We start from the raw sequence: 14,891 nt of genomic DNA, 5'->3' as shown, positions 1-14,891 counted from the left end.
GACTCCTGAACAGCTAATCATGGCTACCCGGACTATTTGCACTGCCCCCCCACCCCATCTTTGTACACTGCTGCTACTCTGTTAATTATTTATGCATAGTCACTTTAACTCTACCCACATGTACATATTACCTCAATTACCTCGACTAACCGGTGCCCCCGCACATACATAGCCTCGCTACTGTTATTTTATTTTACTGCTGCTCGTTAATTATTATTTTATTTTTTAATCTATTTTTTACTTAACACTTATTTTTCTTAAAACTGCATTGTTGGTTAAGGGCTTGTAAGTAAGCATTTCACTGTAAGGTCTACACCTGTTGTATTCGGCGCATGTGACAAAAACCATTTGATTTGATTTGATTCAGTCCAAACACACCCCTCACCTCCTTCATGGTTCAGTCCGAACACACCCCTCACCTCCTTCATGGTTCAGTCCGAACACACCCCTCACCTCCTTCATGGTTCAGTCCGAACACACCCCTCACCTCCTTCATGGTTCAGTCCGAACACACCCCTCACCTCCTTCATGGTTCAGTCCGAACACACCCCTCACCTCCTTCATGGTTCAGTCCGAACACACCCCTCACCTCCTTCATGGTTCAGTCCGAACACACCCCTCACCTCCCTCCACATCGGCGACCTGGATTAAAACCACTACCCCGTTACTCTCCCTCGCCAACTGCACATTAAACCCCACAGAGTCTCTTATATAACCCCAATGACGAATTGACCCACTAGTCTGTTCAAGGGGGCTTTTATGACGCCCAATATTTTATACAAGGAGATTTCTTTTTCCTCATGGCATGTTCGGATTTACCGTTTTATTGCAGGAGCATACAGCAGCTATCTCCACAGCTATCTCCACAGCTATCTCCACAGCTATCTCCACAGCTATCTCCACAGCTATCTCCCAGACAAATATCATTTTAATATTGGTTTTGCTCTGAACTGTAGAGCTGTGGACATAGCTGTGGAGATAGCTGTGGAGATAGCTGTGGAGATAGCTGTGGAGATAGCTGTGGAGATTGGCCTGGCTTGTTTTAGTACCCTTCAAGACACATCGTTCTAGTTGAGGGATACTCAGGGTGGACCTGTTTTTGAGAAATGATCACACTTATTAAACAACCTACAACAGGTTGTGTATTAATGGCAGAGTATAGTACAGGATGTTACAGTACACTTATTAAACAACCTACAACAGGTTGTGTATTAATGGCAGAGTATAGTACAGGATATTACAGTACACTGGGAGTAGTGAAGGTGCAGCCGTCACCATGTAGAGAAAGAGCTTCATTTGTTACAGTGGTTAATCCCAGTTGTTGGATGTTCAGTTCGAACACATTGTCTCTTGTTGGACTGATCCCCCAGAGGTAGACAGGAGCAGACCACTGGTCCTCTCTAAGCCAGGGCTGTTCATACATCTCTGTTGTGATGTGATGAGGAGATAAGGAAGACGTTGTGATGAGGAGATATGCGCTCTCTCTCTCTCCTCTCTCTCTCTCTCTCTCTCTCTCTCTCTCTCTCTCTCTCTCTCTGTCTCTCTCTCTCTGTCTCTCTCTCTCTGTCTCTCTCTCTGTCTCTCTCTCTCTCTGTCTCTCTCTCTGTCTCTGTCTCTGTCTCTCTCTCTCTCTCTCTTTCTCTGTCTCTCTCTCTCTCTCTCTCTCTCTCTCTCTCTCTCTCTCTCTCTCTCTCTCTCTCTCTCTCTCTCTCTCTCTCTCTCTCTCTCTCTCTCTCTCTCTGTCTCTCTCTCTCTCTCTCTCTCTCTCTCTCTCTCTCTCTCTCTCTCTCTCTCTCTCTCTCTCTCTCTCTCTCTCTCTCTCTCTCTCTCTCTCTCTCTCTCTCTCTCTCTCTCTCTCTCTCTCTCTCTCTCTGTCTCTGTCTCCATACTATGGGTTCAGTGTCCCATCACTGATAGGGGCCTTAATGTCCAATGGTTGCATCAAAATTAATTCCTCAAAATGTTACTTTAGTTATTACTCAACCCTTTCTTTTTATCCATGTTGTTGCTCCTCGAATGTTCTGTTCTGAATGAACCTTTTGATTTGCTCTCATTTTCTGATCATGTTTCAGCAGCGAGAGCTGACATCGGTAGCATGTCTGCTGAGCGGTTCCGTATCTTCCGAGCCGAGAAGACGTACAGTGTGAACGTTGGGAAGTGGTACTTTGAGTTTGAGGTGTTGACGTCGGGGGAGATGAGGGTCGGCTGGGCACGGCCCGGCTGTCTACCTGACCAGGAGCTGGGCTCTGACCACCACGCCTTCGTCTTCGACGGATTCAAGGTGAGTCAGGAATCCCCCCCCCCCCCCCCCCCCCAAATAAAATCTGATTGATTGATTGATATTGATTGTCGTTAATTGAGGTTTATTAAAGGAAATGTTTCAACATGTAGAAGAAGTCTACAACCTGTAGTATCTACAGTACTTTCAGAGTACCTTATTTACCCAGAAGGCCTTTCATCCTTCCTAGACTTCCTAGAATTTTGCTATTTCCTGTTGGCAACTTCTAGGAAATAGTTCATACCTAGTTTCCGTGATAATCTATATGGTGTTTAGTTCAGTTATAGATATGCCTCAGGCTGTTATTCTCTCAGTAGGCATGGCAAACCTGATTTGGGGATTTCAGGTGTATCATCACAATAAATCAATCACAGCACGTTTTTTGGACTCATTCAGCAGTTCTTACCGGATTAAGGACAACACCATTGGAAATGAATGTTGAAAGCTCAATTTATATTCCTAAAACATAAGATGAAAATGATGCTGTCACAGCTTCATGTTGATAAATAGCCCAATGTCAAAACACAGCTTTAATGTGTCCCAATCAATAACCAATATGCAGAAACAGTTTGGGATATATTGAAAACAGAAACATAAAATGTACTGTAAACATATACAGCGCCTTCAGAAAGGATTCACACCCCTTGACTTTTAACGCATTCTGTTGTGTTACAGCCTGATTTTAAAATGGGTTAAATTGAGATTTTGTAAATGGGTTAAATTGAGATTTTGTGTCACTGGCCTACACACAATACCCCATAATGTCAAAGTGGAATTATGTTTTTAGAAATGTTTACTAATTAATTAAAAATGAAAAGCTGAAATGACTTGAGTCAATAAGTATTCAAGCCTACATAAGTTCAGGAGTAAACATGTGCTTAACAAGTTGCATGGACTCACTCTGTGTGCAATAATAGTGTTTAACATGGTTTATGAATGATTACCTCATCTCTGTACCTCACACATACAATTATCAGTCGAGCAGTGAATTTTAAACACAGATTCAACCACAAAGACCAGGGAGGTTTTCCAATGCCTCGCAAAGAAGGGCTCCTATTGGTAGATGGGTAAAAAGAAAAGAAGCAGACATTGAATATCCCTTTGAGCATGGTGAAGTTATTAATTACACTTTGGATGGGGTATCAATACACCCAGTCACTACATGTGTGCCATTCAGAGGGTGAATGGGCAAGACAAAATATTTAAGTGCCTTTGAACGGGGTATGGTAGTAGGTGCCAGGCGCACCGGTTTGTGTCAAGAACTGCAACGCTTCTGGGTTTTTTCACGCTCAACAGTTTCCCGTGTGTATCAAGAAAGGTCCACCACCCAAAGGACATCCAGCCAACTTGACACAACTGTGGGAAGCATTGGGAGTCGACATCGGCCAGCATCCCTGTGGAACGCTTTCGACACCTAGTAGAGTCCATGCCCCGATGAATTGAGGCTGTTCTGAGGGCAAAAGGGGGTGCAACTCAATATTAGAAAGGTGTTCCTAATGTTTAGTACACCCAGTGTATTTCTCACCAGTTTAACCATTTAGAGATAAATTGTGCATAAGAGCATTTTTTGTCACTGGGCTCTAGAAAGAGCTCCCATAGTGACTGTGCAGCAGCCCATTCATTGGACTTCCCTACACTCTCTCAGCGGGCAGAGGATGATGAGGCCCTGAGTGACTCACATCACATCTATGTGTGCTAACCAAATGGCACCCTATTCCCTATGTGGTGCACTATTTTTGATCAGAGCCCATATGGGTGGTGGTCAAACATAGTGCGCTATAGAGGGAATAGGAGGCCATTTGGGACACATCCAGAATCAGGTGGAGAGGGGGGAGCTAGTTCTCTGAGAGGACGCTGAGAGTGTGTGGGACGTCATGGAAGGGGGAGCCAGTACACTGTGGGACTGGAAATAGACTGAATGCGTTGGCTGATTGAGGAATCAAGGACTCTCCATGGAACTATAGCGGGGGAGTGAGAGGGGGCAGAGAGGGAGAGAGAGAGAGAGAGAGAGGGAGAGGGAGGAGGCAGAGAGAGGAAGGGGGGGCAGAGAGGGAGGGGGGTGCAGAGGGCGAGATTGAGAGAGAAGGAGAGGGGGGAGGCAGAGAGAGAGAGAGGGAGAGGGAGAGGGGGGAGACAGAGAGAGAGAACGGGAGGGGGAGGCAGAGGGAGGGAGGGAGGGGGGGAGGGGGGTGCAGAGAGAGAGAGACAGGGAGGGAGGGGGAGAGAGAGAGGGGGAGAGAGAGAGGGAGAGGGGGAGGCGGAGGGGAAGGGAGAGAGGGAGACAGAGAGAGGGAGAGGGGGAGACAGAGAGAGGGAGAGGGGGAGGCTGTCATTTTCCTTTTACTGAGGAGTTGCTTCCGTCTGGCCACTCTACCATAAAGGCCTGATTGGTGGAGTGCTGCGGAGATGGTTGTCCTTCTGGAAGGTTCTCCCATCTCCACAGAGGAACTCTAGAGCTCTGTCAGAGTGACCATCACCTCCCTGATCAAGGCCCTTCTCCCCCGATTGCTCAGTTTGGCCGGGCGGCCAGCTCTAGGAAGAGTGTTGGTGGTTCCAAACTTCTTCTATTTAAGAGGCCACTTGTGTTCTTGGGGACCTTCAATGCTGAACACATTTTTTGGTACCCTTCCCTAGATCTGTGCCTCGACACAATCCTGTCTCGGAGCTCTATGGACAATTCCTTCGACCTCATGAAAGGTGTGTGCCTTTCCAAATCATGTCCAATCAATTGAATTGACCATAGGTGGACTCCAATCAAGTTGTAGAAACATCTCAAGGATCATCAATGGAAACAGGATGCACCTGACCTCAATGTTGAGTCTCATAGCAAAGGGTCTGAATACTTATGTAAATAAGGTATTTCAGTTTTTGCTTTGTCATTATGGGGTATTGTGTGTAGATTACTGAGGATTTTTATTTATTTAATTAATTTTAGAATTGGCTGTAACGTAACAAAATGTGGAAAAAGTCAAGGGGTCTGAATACTTTCCGAAGGCACTAATAAGGCTAATGTGTGCGCCTCCGCTGGCTAAATCAATGCTGTAACCATTTGTGTTACTGCTAAAACCAGTTTTTGGTCAAGTCTTAAATATCCCTAGTTGAAATTGGTTACAGCATTGTTTTTAAGGACACACCTCTAATATTTTCACCCCTCCCACCTCATTGTAAGCGAGCTGATGTGAGACAGGTAAATTAGAGAAACTTTTTACATGACAAAATTACAAACTGACGTGCTTTTGACACGAAAATAGAACCCTAAGTGTGTGTGTGTGTGTGTGTGTGTGTGTGTCTGTGTGTGTGTGTGTGTCTGTGTCTTTGTGTGTGTGTGTGTGTGTGTGTGTGTGTGTGTGTGTGTGTGTGTGTGTGTGTGTCTGTGTGTGTGTGTCTGTGTGTGTGTGTGTGTGTGTGTGTGTGTGTGTGTGTGTGTGTGTGTGTGTGTGTGTGTGTGTCTGTGTGTGTGTGTGTGTGTGTGTGTGTGTGTGTGTGTGTGTGTGTGTGTGTGTGTGTGTGTGTGTGTGTGATGCTGTCCGTCAGTGATTCCCAACCTAATTTACTGAGATTGAGCATTTTTGACAAAAACAAAGGATATGTTGCCCTACGAGTTGTGCAAAGTTGGTAGAATCTTTTTGAAAATGATTGACAGCTGTAATGGCTGCCAAAGTTGCTTCCACCAAGTGTTAACATACTGTACGCTATCAAGACGTCTTAGGCTGTGTAGATCTGTAGGAAAATATATCAATGTAATCCCTTTTTAGATTCCATTTTAAGGCAGGAAAACGTGACGACTGTGCAAGGGTGGTGTAGCCTTTCACTAGGCACTGGTTGTATGCCTGTGTATGTGTGTCTTTAAACATATCTAGATGTGTGTGTTTAAACATATCTAGGTGTGTGTCTTTAAACATATCTAGGCGTGTGTGTGTTTAAACATATCTAGGCGTGTGTGTTTAAACATATCTAGGTGTGTGTAGTTTAAACATATCTAGGTGTGTGTGTTTAAACATATCTAGGTGTGTGTGTGTTTAAACATATCTAGGTGTGTGTGTGTTTAAACATATCTAGGCGTGTGTGTGTTTAAACATATCTACCTGTCTGTGTTTCAGGCCCAGCTGTGGCACCAGGGTAACGAGCACTTCGGCAGGTCGTGGAGCCCAGGTGACGTGGTGGGCTGTATGGTCGATCTGAACGAACACACCATGATGTTCACCCACAATGGAGAGGTGCTCCTGGACGACTCAGGGTCCGAACTGGCCTTCAAAGACTTTGAGGTTTGGGAAGGTCAGTGTGAACTGCTACTCAAATTGACTATCCTACCTACCCTGTGGTCCATGTCTGCCCTATATGTAACCTCACTACCCCACCCTATGGGTTAGAGGAGAGGAGAGGTTTTGGCTAGAGCTAGAGAGGAGCTTTCGTGTCACTTTGCTGATGAAGTCTAAAACCAAACGGAATTAAACCAAAACGGTTGGCGGTTCGGCGAACGTGGCGGTTGGCGAATGTACAGTCACTAGAGAACAAACTGGATGATCTCCGTTGGAGACTATCCTATCGTAGAACTGTAATATTCTACGTTTCTCAGAGTCGTGGCTGAACAAGGACTTGGATAATATAGATCTCGCTGGTTTTTCTCTGCATCGTCAAGACGGGTCGGCGGCCTCGGGTAAGGTGGGGGGGGAAGCGTGTATCTAATACCAGATGATAAGCTGTAGACCCTACTATTTACCAAGAGAGTTTTCATCTACACTGAGTATACAAAACGTTATGAACACCTGCTCTTTCCATGCCGTAGACTGACCAGGTGAATCCAGGTGAACGCTATGATCCCTTATTGATGTCACTTGTTAAATCCACTTCAATCAGTGTAGATGAAAGGGAGGAGACAGGTTAAAGAAGGATGTTTAAGCCTTGAGACAATTGAGACATGGATTGTGTAATGTGCGCCATTCAGAGGGTGAATGTGCAAGACTAAATATTTAAGTGCCTTTGAACGGGGTATGGTAGTAGGTACCAGGCGCACCGGTTTGAGTCAAGAACTGCAACGCTGCTGGGTTTTTCACGCTCAACAGTTTCCTGTGTGTATCAAGAATGGTCCACCACCCTAAGGACATCCAGCCAACTTGACACAACTGTGAGAAGCATTGGAGTCAACATGGGCCAGCATCCCTGTGGAACGCTTTCGACACCTTGTAGAGTCCATGCCCCTGACGAATTGATGCTGTTCTGAGGGTAAAGGCGGGGGGGTGGGGGGGGGGGGTCCTAATGTTTGGTATACTCAGTGTATATTTTTCGTGGGCTGTCTATTTAACACCACAAACCGATGCTGGCACGAAGACCACACTCAACGAGTTGTATAAGGCCATAAGAAAACAAGAATATGCAAACCCAGAGGCGGCGCTTCTCGTGGCCTGTTATTTTAATACAGGGAAACGGAAATCCGTTTTAACTCATTTTTACCAGCATGTCACCTGTGCAACTAGAGCCAACACATTTCTAGATCTCCTGGATACAAGGCTCTCCCTCAGTTTGGCAAATCTGACCACAACTCTATCCTCCTGATTCCTGCTTACAAGCAAAAACTAAAGCAGGAAGTACCAGTGACTCGCTCAATACGGAAGTGGTCAGATGACGCAGATGCTAAGCTACAGGACTGTTTTACTAGCAAAGACTGGAATATGTTCCGGGATTCTTCAGACAGCATTGAGGAGTACACCACATCAGTCACTGGCTTCATCAAGAAGTGCATCGATGACGTCGTCCCCACAGTGACTGTACGTACGTACCCCAACCAGAAGCCATGGATTACAGGCAACATCCGCACTGAGCTAAAGGCTAGAGCTGCCGCTTTCAAGCAGCGGGGCTCTAACCCGGACGCTTATAAGAAATCCCGCTATGCCCTCCAACGAACCATCAAACAGGCAAAGCGTCAATACAGGACTAAGATTGAATCGTACTACACCGGCTCTGACGCTCGTCGGATGTGGCAGGACTTGCAAAATATCACGGATTACAAAGGGAAGCACAGCCGCGAGCTGCCCAGTGACACAAGCCTACCAGACGAGCTAAATTCCTTCTATGCTCGCTTCGAGGCAAGCAACACTGAACCATACATTAGATGACCAGCTGTTCCAGGTGAATGTGTAATTTCGCTCTCCGTAGCTGATGTAAGACTTTTAAACAGGTTAACATTCCACAAGATGGATTACCAGGATGCGTACTCAGAGCATGCGCTGACCAGATGGCAAGTGTCTTCACTGACATTTTCAACCTCTCCCTCAACCAGTCTGTAATACCTACATGTTTCAAGCAGACCACTATAGTCTCTGTGCCCAAGAATGCAAAGGTAACCTGTCTAAATGAGTATCGCCCCGTAGCACTCACATCTGTAGCCATGAAATTCTTTGAAAGGCTGGCCATGGCTCACATCAACACCATCATCCCAGACACCCTAGGCTCACTCCAATTCGCATACCGCCCCCAAGAGATCCACAGATGACACAATCTCTAATGGGGGGGTCAAGCACGTCGAGAGTTTCAGGTTCCTTGGTGTCAACATCACTAAGGAATTAACATGGTCCACACACACCAACACAGTGATGAAGAATTTCAACCCTCAGAAAAGATTTGTCATGGGCCTTCAGATCCTCAAAAAAGTTATACAGCTGCACCATTGAGAGAATATTGACTGGCTGCATCACCGCTTAGCATGGCAACTGCTTGGCCTCCGACCACAAGGCGCTACAGAGGGTAGTGCGTACGGCCCAGTACATCAAGGACCTCTATACCAGCAGGTTATGAGTGTCCAGGGAGAGTAGAGGAGGCAGTGAATGAGGCTCCACCTGTCTTAATGACAGCAGGTCAGCAGTAAGCAGAAATGGAAGAGGCAAGTGGAAGGGGGGAAAAGTAGGTAACTTGTCTGTCGGCCCTGCATTAAAGACCAAACTTGGTTAAAGACAATTTTAATAAATAAAAAAAAGTATACCAGTGTGATGGACATTTTTATGGTTGTACTTTTCTAATAACCAATTTCTGTGTTCATGCCTGGGAGAAATCCTCACTATCAGTATCTGTCATTTGGCAGTACGCCCAGAACCGTCTTTTGAGAAAGATATCTCAGTTTCAAGGTCTCAGCTTGGAGAGAAGAATGCTTGTGAGGTATTGGTCTGTCACATGCATGAACTAGTATTGGTCGGTCACATTAATTAATTAATTAATTATGAATAATGAATAAGCTAAATCGTGCAAATATAACTTTCTGTGTAAGTATATAAGCTCCTGATCGACATGTGTGCTTGGTGCATTGAGTTGGTTGGAACCTTTCCAGCACGCTGATAATAAACAATGATTCATTTAAGATTGACTTCGAGTAGAATTTCCACGACACCAGTTTCATTTAAGGACCAAAACATTTACAGCTGTGCCATATAGATTGCAAAATAGTCGGGAAGAGATTTTCGATGTACCGATTCCATGGCACTTGGTTTATGAACTGATACGCAAAACAACGCCGGATTCCAAACGTATCATTTTTAAAAATTTACATTATTATACAAAATTCTTCCAACCAATATAATGTTATTGATATGGGGGATACAACCTTCCCAGCTCTGCAGATTTTGCTGCGAAGAGACAGAGTCATTAGATATTTTTTTGGGGGGGGGGGTGGTACTGTCCATATGTAGCTTGTTTTTGGTCACAGGTCCAGGAATGGCTGAAGAATTGCAATATTTACCTGGAGCTAACCCTGCAGATAGCACTACTGGGTGATTTGAAAAGTCATAGTCAATCGATCAATTAATATAATAATACTTTTAGAAAAAAAAATTATCTTCAATTTACAATCTGTAGAAACAATGAGAATAGAAAGGTTCAGAACTTTTGTGAAACATCACAGTACAGTTAAAAAAATATATGGCAAATAGAAATCCAATATGGATGGTGTTAAGAGATAGATGGGAGGGGTTGAATGGAGCTGAAGGATGGGACCATCAACAACAAGATAACTAATGTAATATATATATATATATATATATATATATATATATATATATATATATATATATATATATATATATATATATACATATAATATACTGTGTCCGTAAAATGTACATACAGTGCATTCAGAAAGTATTCAGACCCCTTGACTTTTTCCACATTTTGTTACGTTACAGCCGTATTCTAAAATTGATTAAATTAAATGTTTTCCTCATCAATCTACACACAATACCCCATAATGACAAAGTAAAAACAGTTGTTGTTTTTTGTTTGCAAATCTATAAAAAATTAAAAACAGAAATACCTTATTTACGTAAGTATCCATTTGCTATGAGACTCGAAATTGAGCTCAGATGCATCCTGTTTCCATTGATCATCCTTGAGATGTTTCTACAACTTGATTGGAGTCCAACTGTGGTAAATTCAATTGATTGGAAATGATTTGGAAAGGCACACAGCTGTCTATATAAGGTCCCACAGTTGACAGTGCATGTCAGAGCAAAAACCAAGCCATGAGGTCAAAGGAATTTTCCGTAGATCTCAGAGACAGGATTGTGTCGAGGCACAGATCTGGGGAAAGGTAACAAAACATTTCTGCAGCATTGAAGATCCCCAAGAACACAGTGGCCTCCATCATTTTAAATGGAAGAAGTTTGGAACCACCAAGAATCTTCCTAGAGCTGGCCGCCCGGCCAAACTGAGCAATCGGGGGAGAAGGGCCTTGGTCAGGGAGGTGACCAAGAACCCAATGGTCACTCTGACAGAGCTCTAGAGTTCCTCTGTGGAGATGGGAGAACCTTCCAGAAGGACAACCATCTCTGCAGCACTCCACCAATCAGGCCTTTATGGTAGAGTGGCCAGACAGAAGCCCCTCCTCAGTAAAAGGCACATGACAGCCCGCTTGGATTTTGCCAAAAGGCACCTAAAGACGTTCTGGTGTTCTGGTCTGATGAAACCAAGATTGAACTCTGGAGGAAACCTGGCACCATCTCTACGGTGAAGCATGGTGGTGGCAGCATCATGCTGTGGGGATGTTTTTCAGCGGCAGGGACTGGGAGACTAGTCAGGATTGAGGCAAAGATGAACGGAGCAAAGTACAGAGAGATCCTTGATGAAAACCTGCTCCAGAGCGCTCAAGACCTCAGACTGGGGCGAAGGTTCACCTTCCAACAGGACAACGACCCTAAGCACACAGCCAAGACAACTCAGGAGTGGCTTCGGGACAAGTCTCTGAATGTCCTTGAGTGGCCCAGCCAGATCCTGGACTTGAACCCGATCGAACATCTCTTGAGAGACCTGAAAATAGCTGTGCAGCAACGCTCCCCATCCAACTTGACAGAGCATGAGAGGATCTGCAGAGAAGAATGGGAGGAACTCTCCAAATAAAAGGTGTGCCAAGCTTGTAGCGTCATACCCAAGAAGACTCGAGGCTGTAATCGCTGCCAAAGGTGCTTCAACAAAATACTGAGTAAAGGGTCTGAATACTTATGAAAATGAGATATTTCACTTATTATTATCTTTTTATTAGCAAACATTTCTGTAAACCTGTTTTTGCTTAGTCATTATTGGGTATTGTGTGTAGAATGATGAGGGGGAAAACCTACTGGTTAGAATGAGATAAGAACACATTGATGTTAGTGTTACCTACTGGTTAGAATAAGATAAGAACACATTGATGTTAGTGTTACCTACTGGTTAGAATAAGATAAGAACACATTGATGTTAGTGTTACCTACTGGTTAGAATAAGATAAGAACACATTGATGTTAGTGTTACCTACTGGTTAGAATGAGATAAGAACACATTGATGTTAGTGTTACCTACTGGTTAGAACGAGATAAGAACACATTGATGTTAGTGTTACCTACTGGTTAGAATGAGATAAGAACACTTTGATGTTAGTGTTACCTACTGGTTAGAACGAGATAAGAACACATTGATGTTAGTGTTACCTACTGGTTAGAATGAGATAAGAACACTTTGATGTTAGTGTTACCTACTGGTTAGAATGAGATAAGAACACATTGATGTTAGTGTTACCTACTGGTTAGAATGAGATAAGAACACATTGATGTTAGTGTTACCTACTGGTTAGAATGAGATAAGAACACATTGATGTTAGTGTTACCTACTGGTTAGAATGAGATAAGAACACATTGATGTTAGTGTTACCTACTGGTTAGAATGAGATAAGAACACATTGATGTTAGTGTTACCTACTGGTTAGAATGAGATAAGAACACATTGATGTTAGTGTTACCTACTGGTTAGAATGAGATAAGAACACATTGATGTTAGTGTTACCTACTGGTTAGAATGAGATAAGAACACATTGATGTTAGTGTTACCTACTGGTTAGAATGAGATAAGAACACATTGATGTTAGTGTTACCTACTGGTTAGAACGAGATAAGAACACATTGATGTTAGTGTTACCTACTGGTTAGAACGAGATAAGAACACATTGATGTTAGTGTTACCTACTGGTTAGAATGAGATAAGAACACATTGATGTTAGTGTTACCTACTGGTTAGAATGAGATAAGAACACATTGATGTTAGTGTTACCTACTGGTTAGAACGAGATAAGAACACATTGATGTTAGTGTTACCTACTGGTTAGAATGAGATAAGAACACATTGATGTTAGTGTTACCTACTGGTTAGAACGAGATAAGAACACATTGATGTTAGTGTTACCTACTGGTTAGAATGAGATAAGAACACATTGATGTTAGTGTTACCTACTGGTTAGAATGAGATAAGAACACATTCCAAGTGATGGTCACTGTAGCAGTAAGTAGGACCTGTAGACCAGTGGAGGCTGCTGAGGGGCTGAGCTGAACGGCTCATAATAACGGCTGGAACGGAGCAAATGGAAAGGCATCAAACACCTGGAAACCATGGAAACCATGTGTTTGATGTATTTGATACCATTCCACTGATTCCGCTCCAGTCATTAGAACGAGCCCATCCTCCCCAATTAGGGTGGCTAGGCTCCTGCCCTATGGGCCGTTCTGGCTCCTGCCCTATGGGCCGTTCTGGCTCCTGCCCTATGGGTCGTTCTGGCTCCTGCCCTATGGGCCGTTCTGGCTCCTGCCCTATGGGCCGTTCTGGCTCCTGCCCTATGGGCCGTTCTGGCTTGGGCAAGGCTTACTTACTTATAATGGTTAACATAACAATGCCCATTCTCTGCCCTCTCTGTAGGTTTCATCCCCGTGTGCAGTCTGGGTGTGTGCCAGGTTGGCAGGATGAACTTTGGTAAAGACGTGAGCACGCTGAAGTACTTCACTATCTGTGGCCTGCAGGAGGGCTACGAACCCTTCGCTGTCAACATGAACAGAGACCTCACCATGTGGCTCAGCAAGAGACTGTCTCAGTTCATCCCTGTACCGCCACAGCATGAACACATTGAGGTGAGAGTCCAACTCCACAGCCAGTTTAGCCCCGTTGCCTTAACATTAGGTTGACAGGACTGTCCTTGAGCTGTGTCCCTGCTCACCCTGGTGTAATGGCGTATTGGAGTTTGATAAAGTGAACCTCTATTTATAAGCCTCCTTTTATAGGTGTTGTTGAGCATATTTGTTTTTCAAGATGTTTGAAAACAACCTATGTTGGTAACCTACACCGAGGATACCAATCATTAGGAACACCTTCCTAATATTGAGTTGCACCCCCCCCCCCCCCCTTTTACCCTCAGAACAGCCTCAATTCGTCAGGGCACGGACTCTACAAGGTGTCGAAAGCGTTCCACAGGGATGCTGGCCCATGTTGACTCCAATGCTTCCCACAGTTGTGTCTAGTTGCTGGATGTCCTTTGGGTGGGGGACCATTCTTGATGTACACAGGAAACTGTTGAGCGTGAAAAACCCAGCAGCGTTGCAGTTCTTGACACAAACCGGTGCTATGTTGGTAACCTATAATAATAATAATAATAATAATAATAATAATAATAATAATAATAATAGATCCATGGATTTGTCTAGCGCTTTACTCATACCCATAGACCTATGTTGACCTGCTATGGTATGGCTATTCAACCAAATGACTGCCTCATAATGCCCTGTTCCCTTGTCGTCTGGTCTTTCTAAAAGGTCACGAGGACGGACGGCACCGTGGACACTTTTCCTTGTCTCAAGGTCACCCAGAGGTCGTTCGGCTCCCAGAACAGTAACCCAGACATCACCTTCTATCGCCTCAGCATGCCTATAGAGTGTAACGAGGTCCTGGCCAAGTCACCTGGCGGGACGCTGCAAGCTGGTGGTGGCTTCTCCTTCTCCTCTAAGAAAGACCTGGACGACTTTGAGACTGTGTCCGACTTCGAGGTGCTCTTTCCTTCTTCTCCTTCTCCTTCTCCTCTCTCTTCTCCTTCTCCTTCTCCTTCTCCTTCTCCTTCTCCTTCTCCTTCTCCTTCTCCTTCTCCTTCTCCTCTCTCTTCTCCTTCTCCTTCTCCTTCCTTCTTCTCCTTCTCCTTCCTCCTTCTCCTTCCTTCTTCTCCTTCTTCTCCTTCTCCTCTCTCCTTCTCCTTCTCCTCACTCCTTCCTTTTCCTTCTCCTTCTCCTCTCTCCTTCTCCTTCTCCTTCCTTCTTCTCCTTCTCCTTCTCCTCTCTCCTTCTCCTTC

At 44.5% G+C, this 14,891-nt stretch overlaps 1 protein-coding gene across 1 annotated transcript in view; it reads left to right on the top strand.

Annotated features, from left to right (window-relative positions):
* The window catches only part of LOC311119080 (ryanodine receptor 2-like), a gene marked incomplete at its 3' end in the record, with an annotated part of 130,919 nt that overhangs the window by 70,277 nt on the left and 45,751 nt on the right, over positions 1–14,891 (top strand). Inside the window, exons 16-19 of the mRNA XM_084193829.1 lie at positions 2,073–2,281; positions 6,379–6,553; positions 13,478–13,686; positions 14,365–14,595. Of these exons, the coding sequence (XP_084049955.1) occupies positions 2,073–2,281; positions 6,379–6,553; positions 13,478–13,686; positions 14,365–14,595 (824 nt within the window). The remainder of the gene's footprint in view (positions 1–2,072; positions 2,282–6,378; positions 6,554–13,477; positions 13,687–14,364; positions 14,596–14,891) is intronic.

Source organism: Coregonus lavaretus (assembly GCF_964263955.1).
Source record: "Coregonus lavaretus genome assembly, contig: HAP1_SCAFFOLD_698, whole genome shotgun sequence".
Lineage (NCBI taxonomy): Eukaryota > Metazoa > Chordata > Actinopteri > Salmoniformes > Salmonidae > Coregonus > Coregonus lavaretus.
This window is presented reverse-complemented; position numbering and strand designations above follow the sequence as displayed.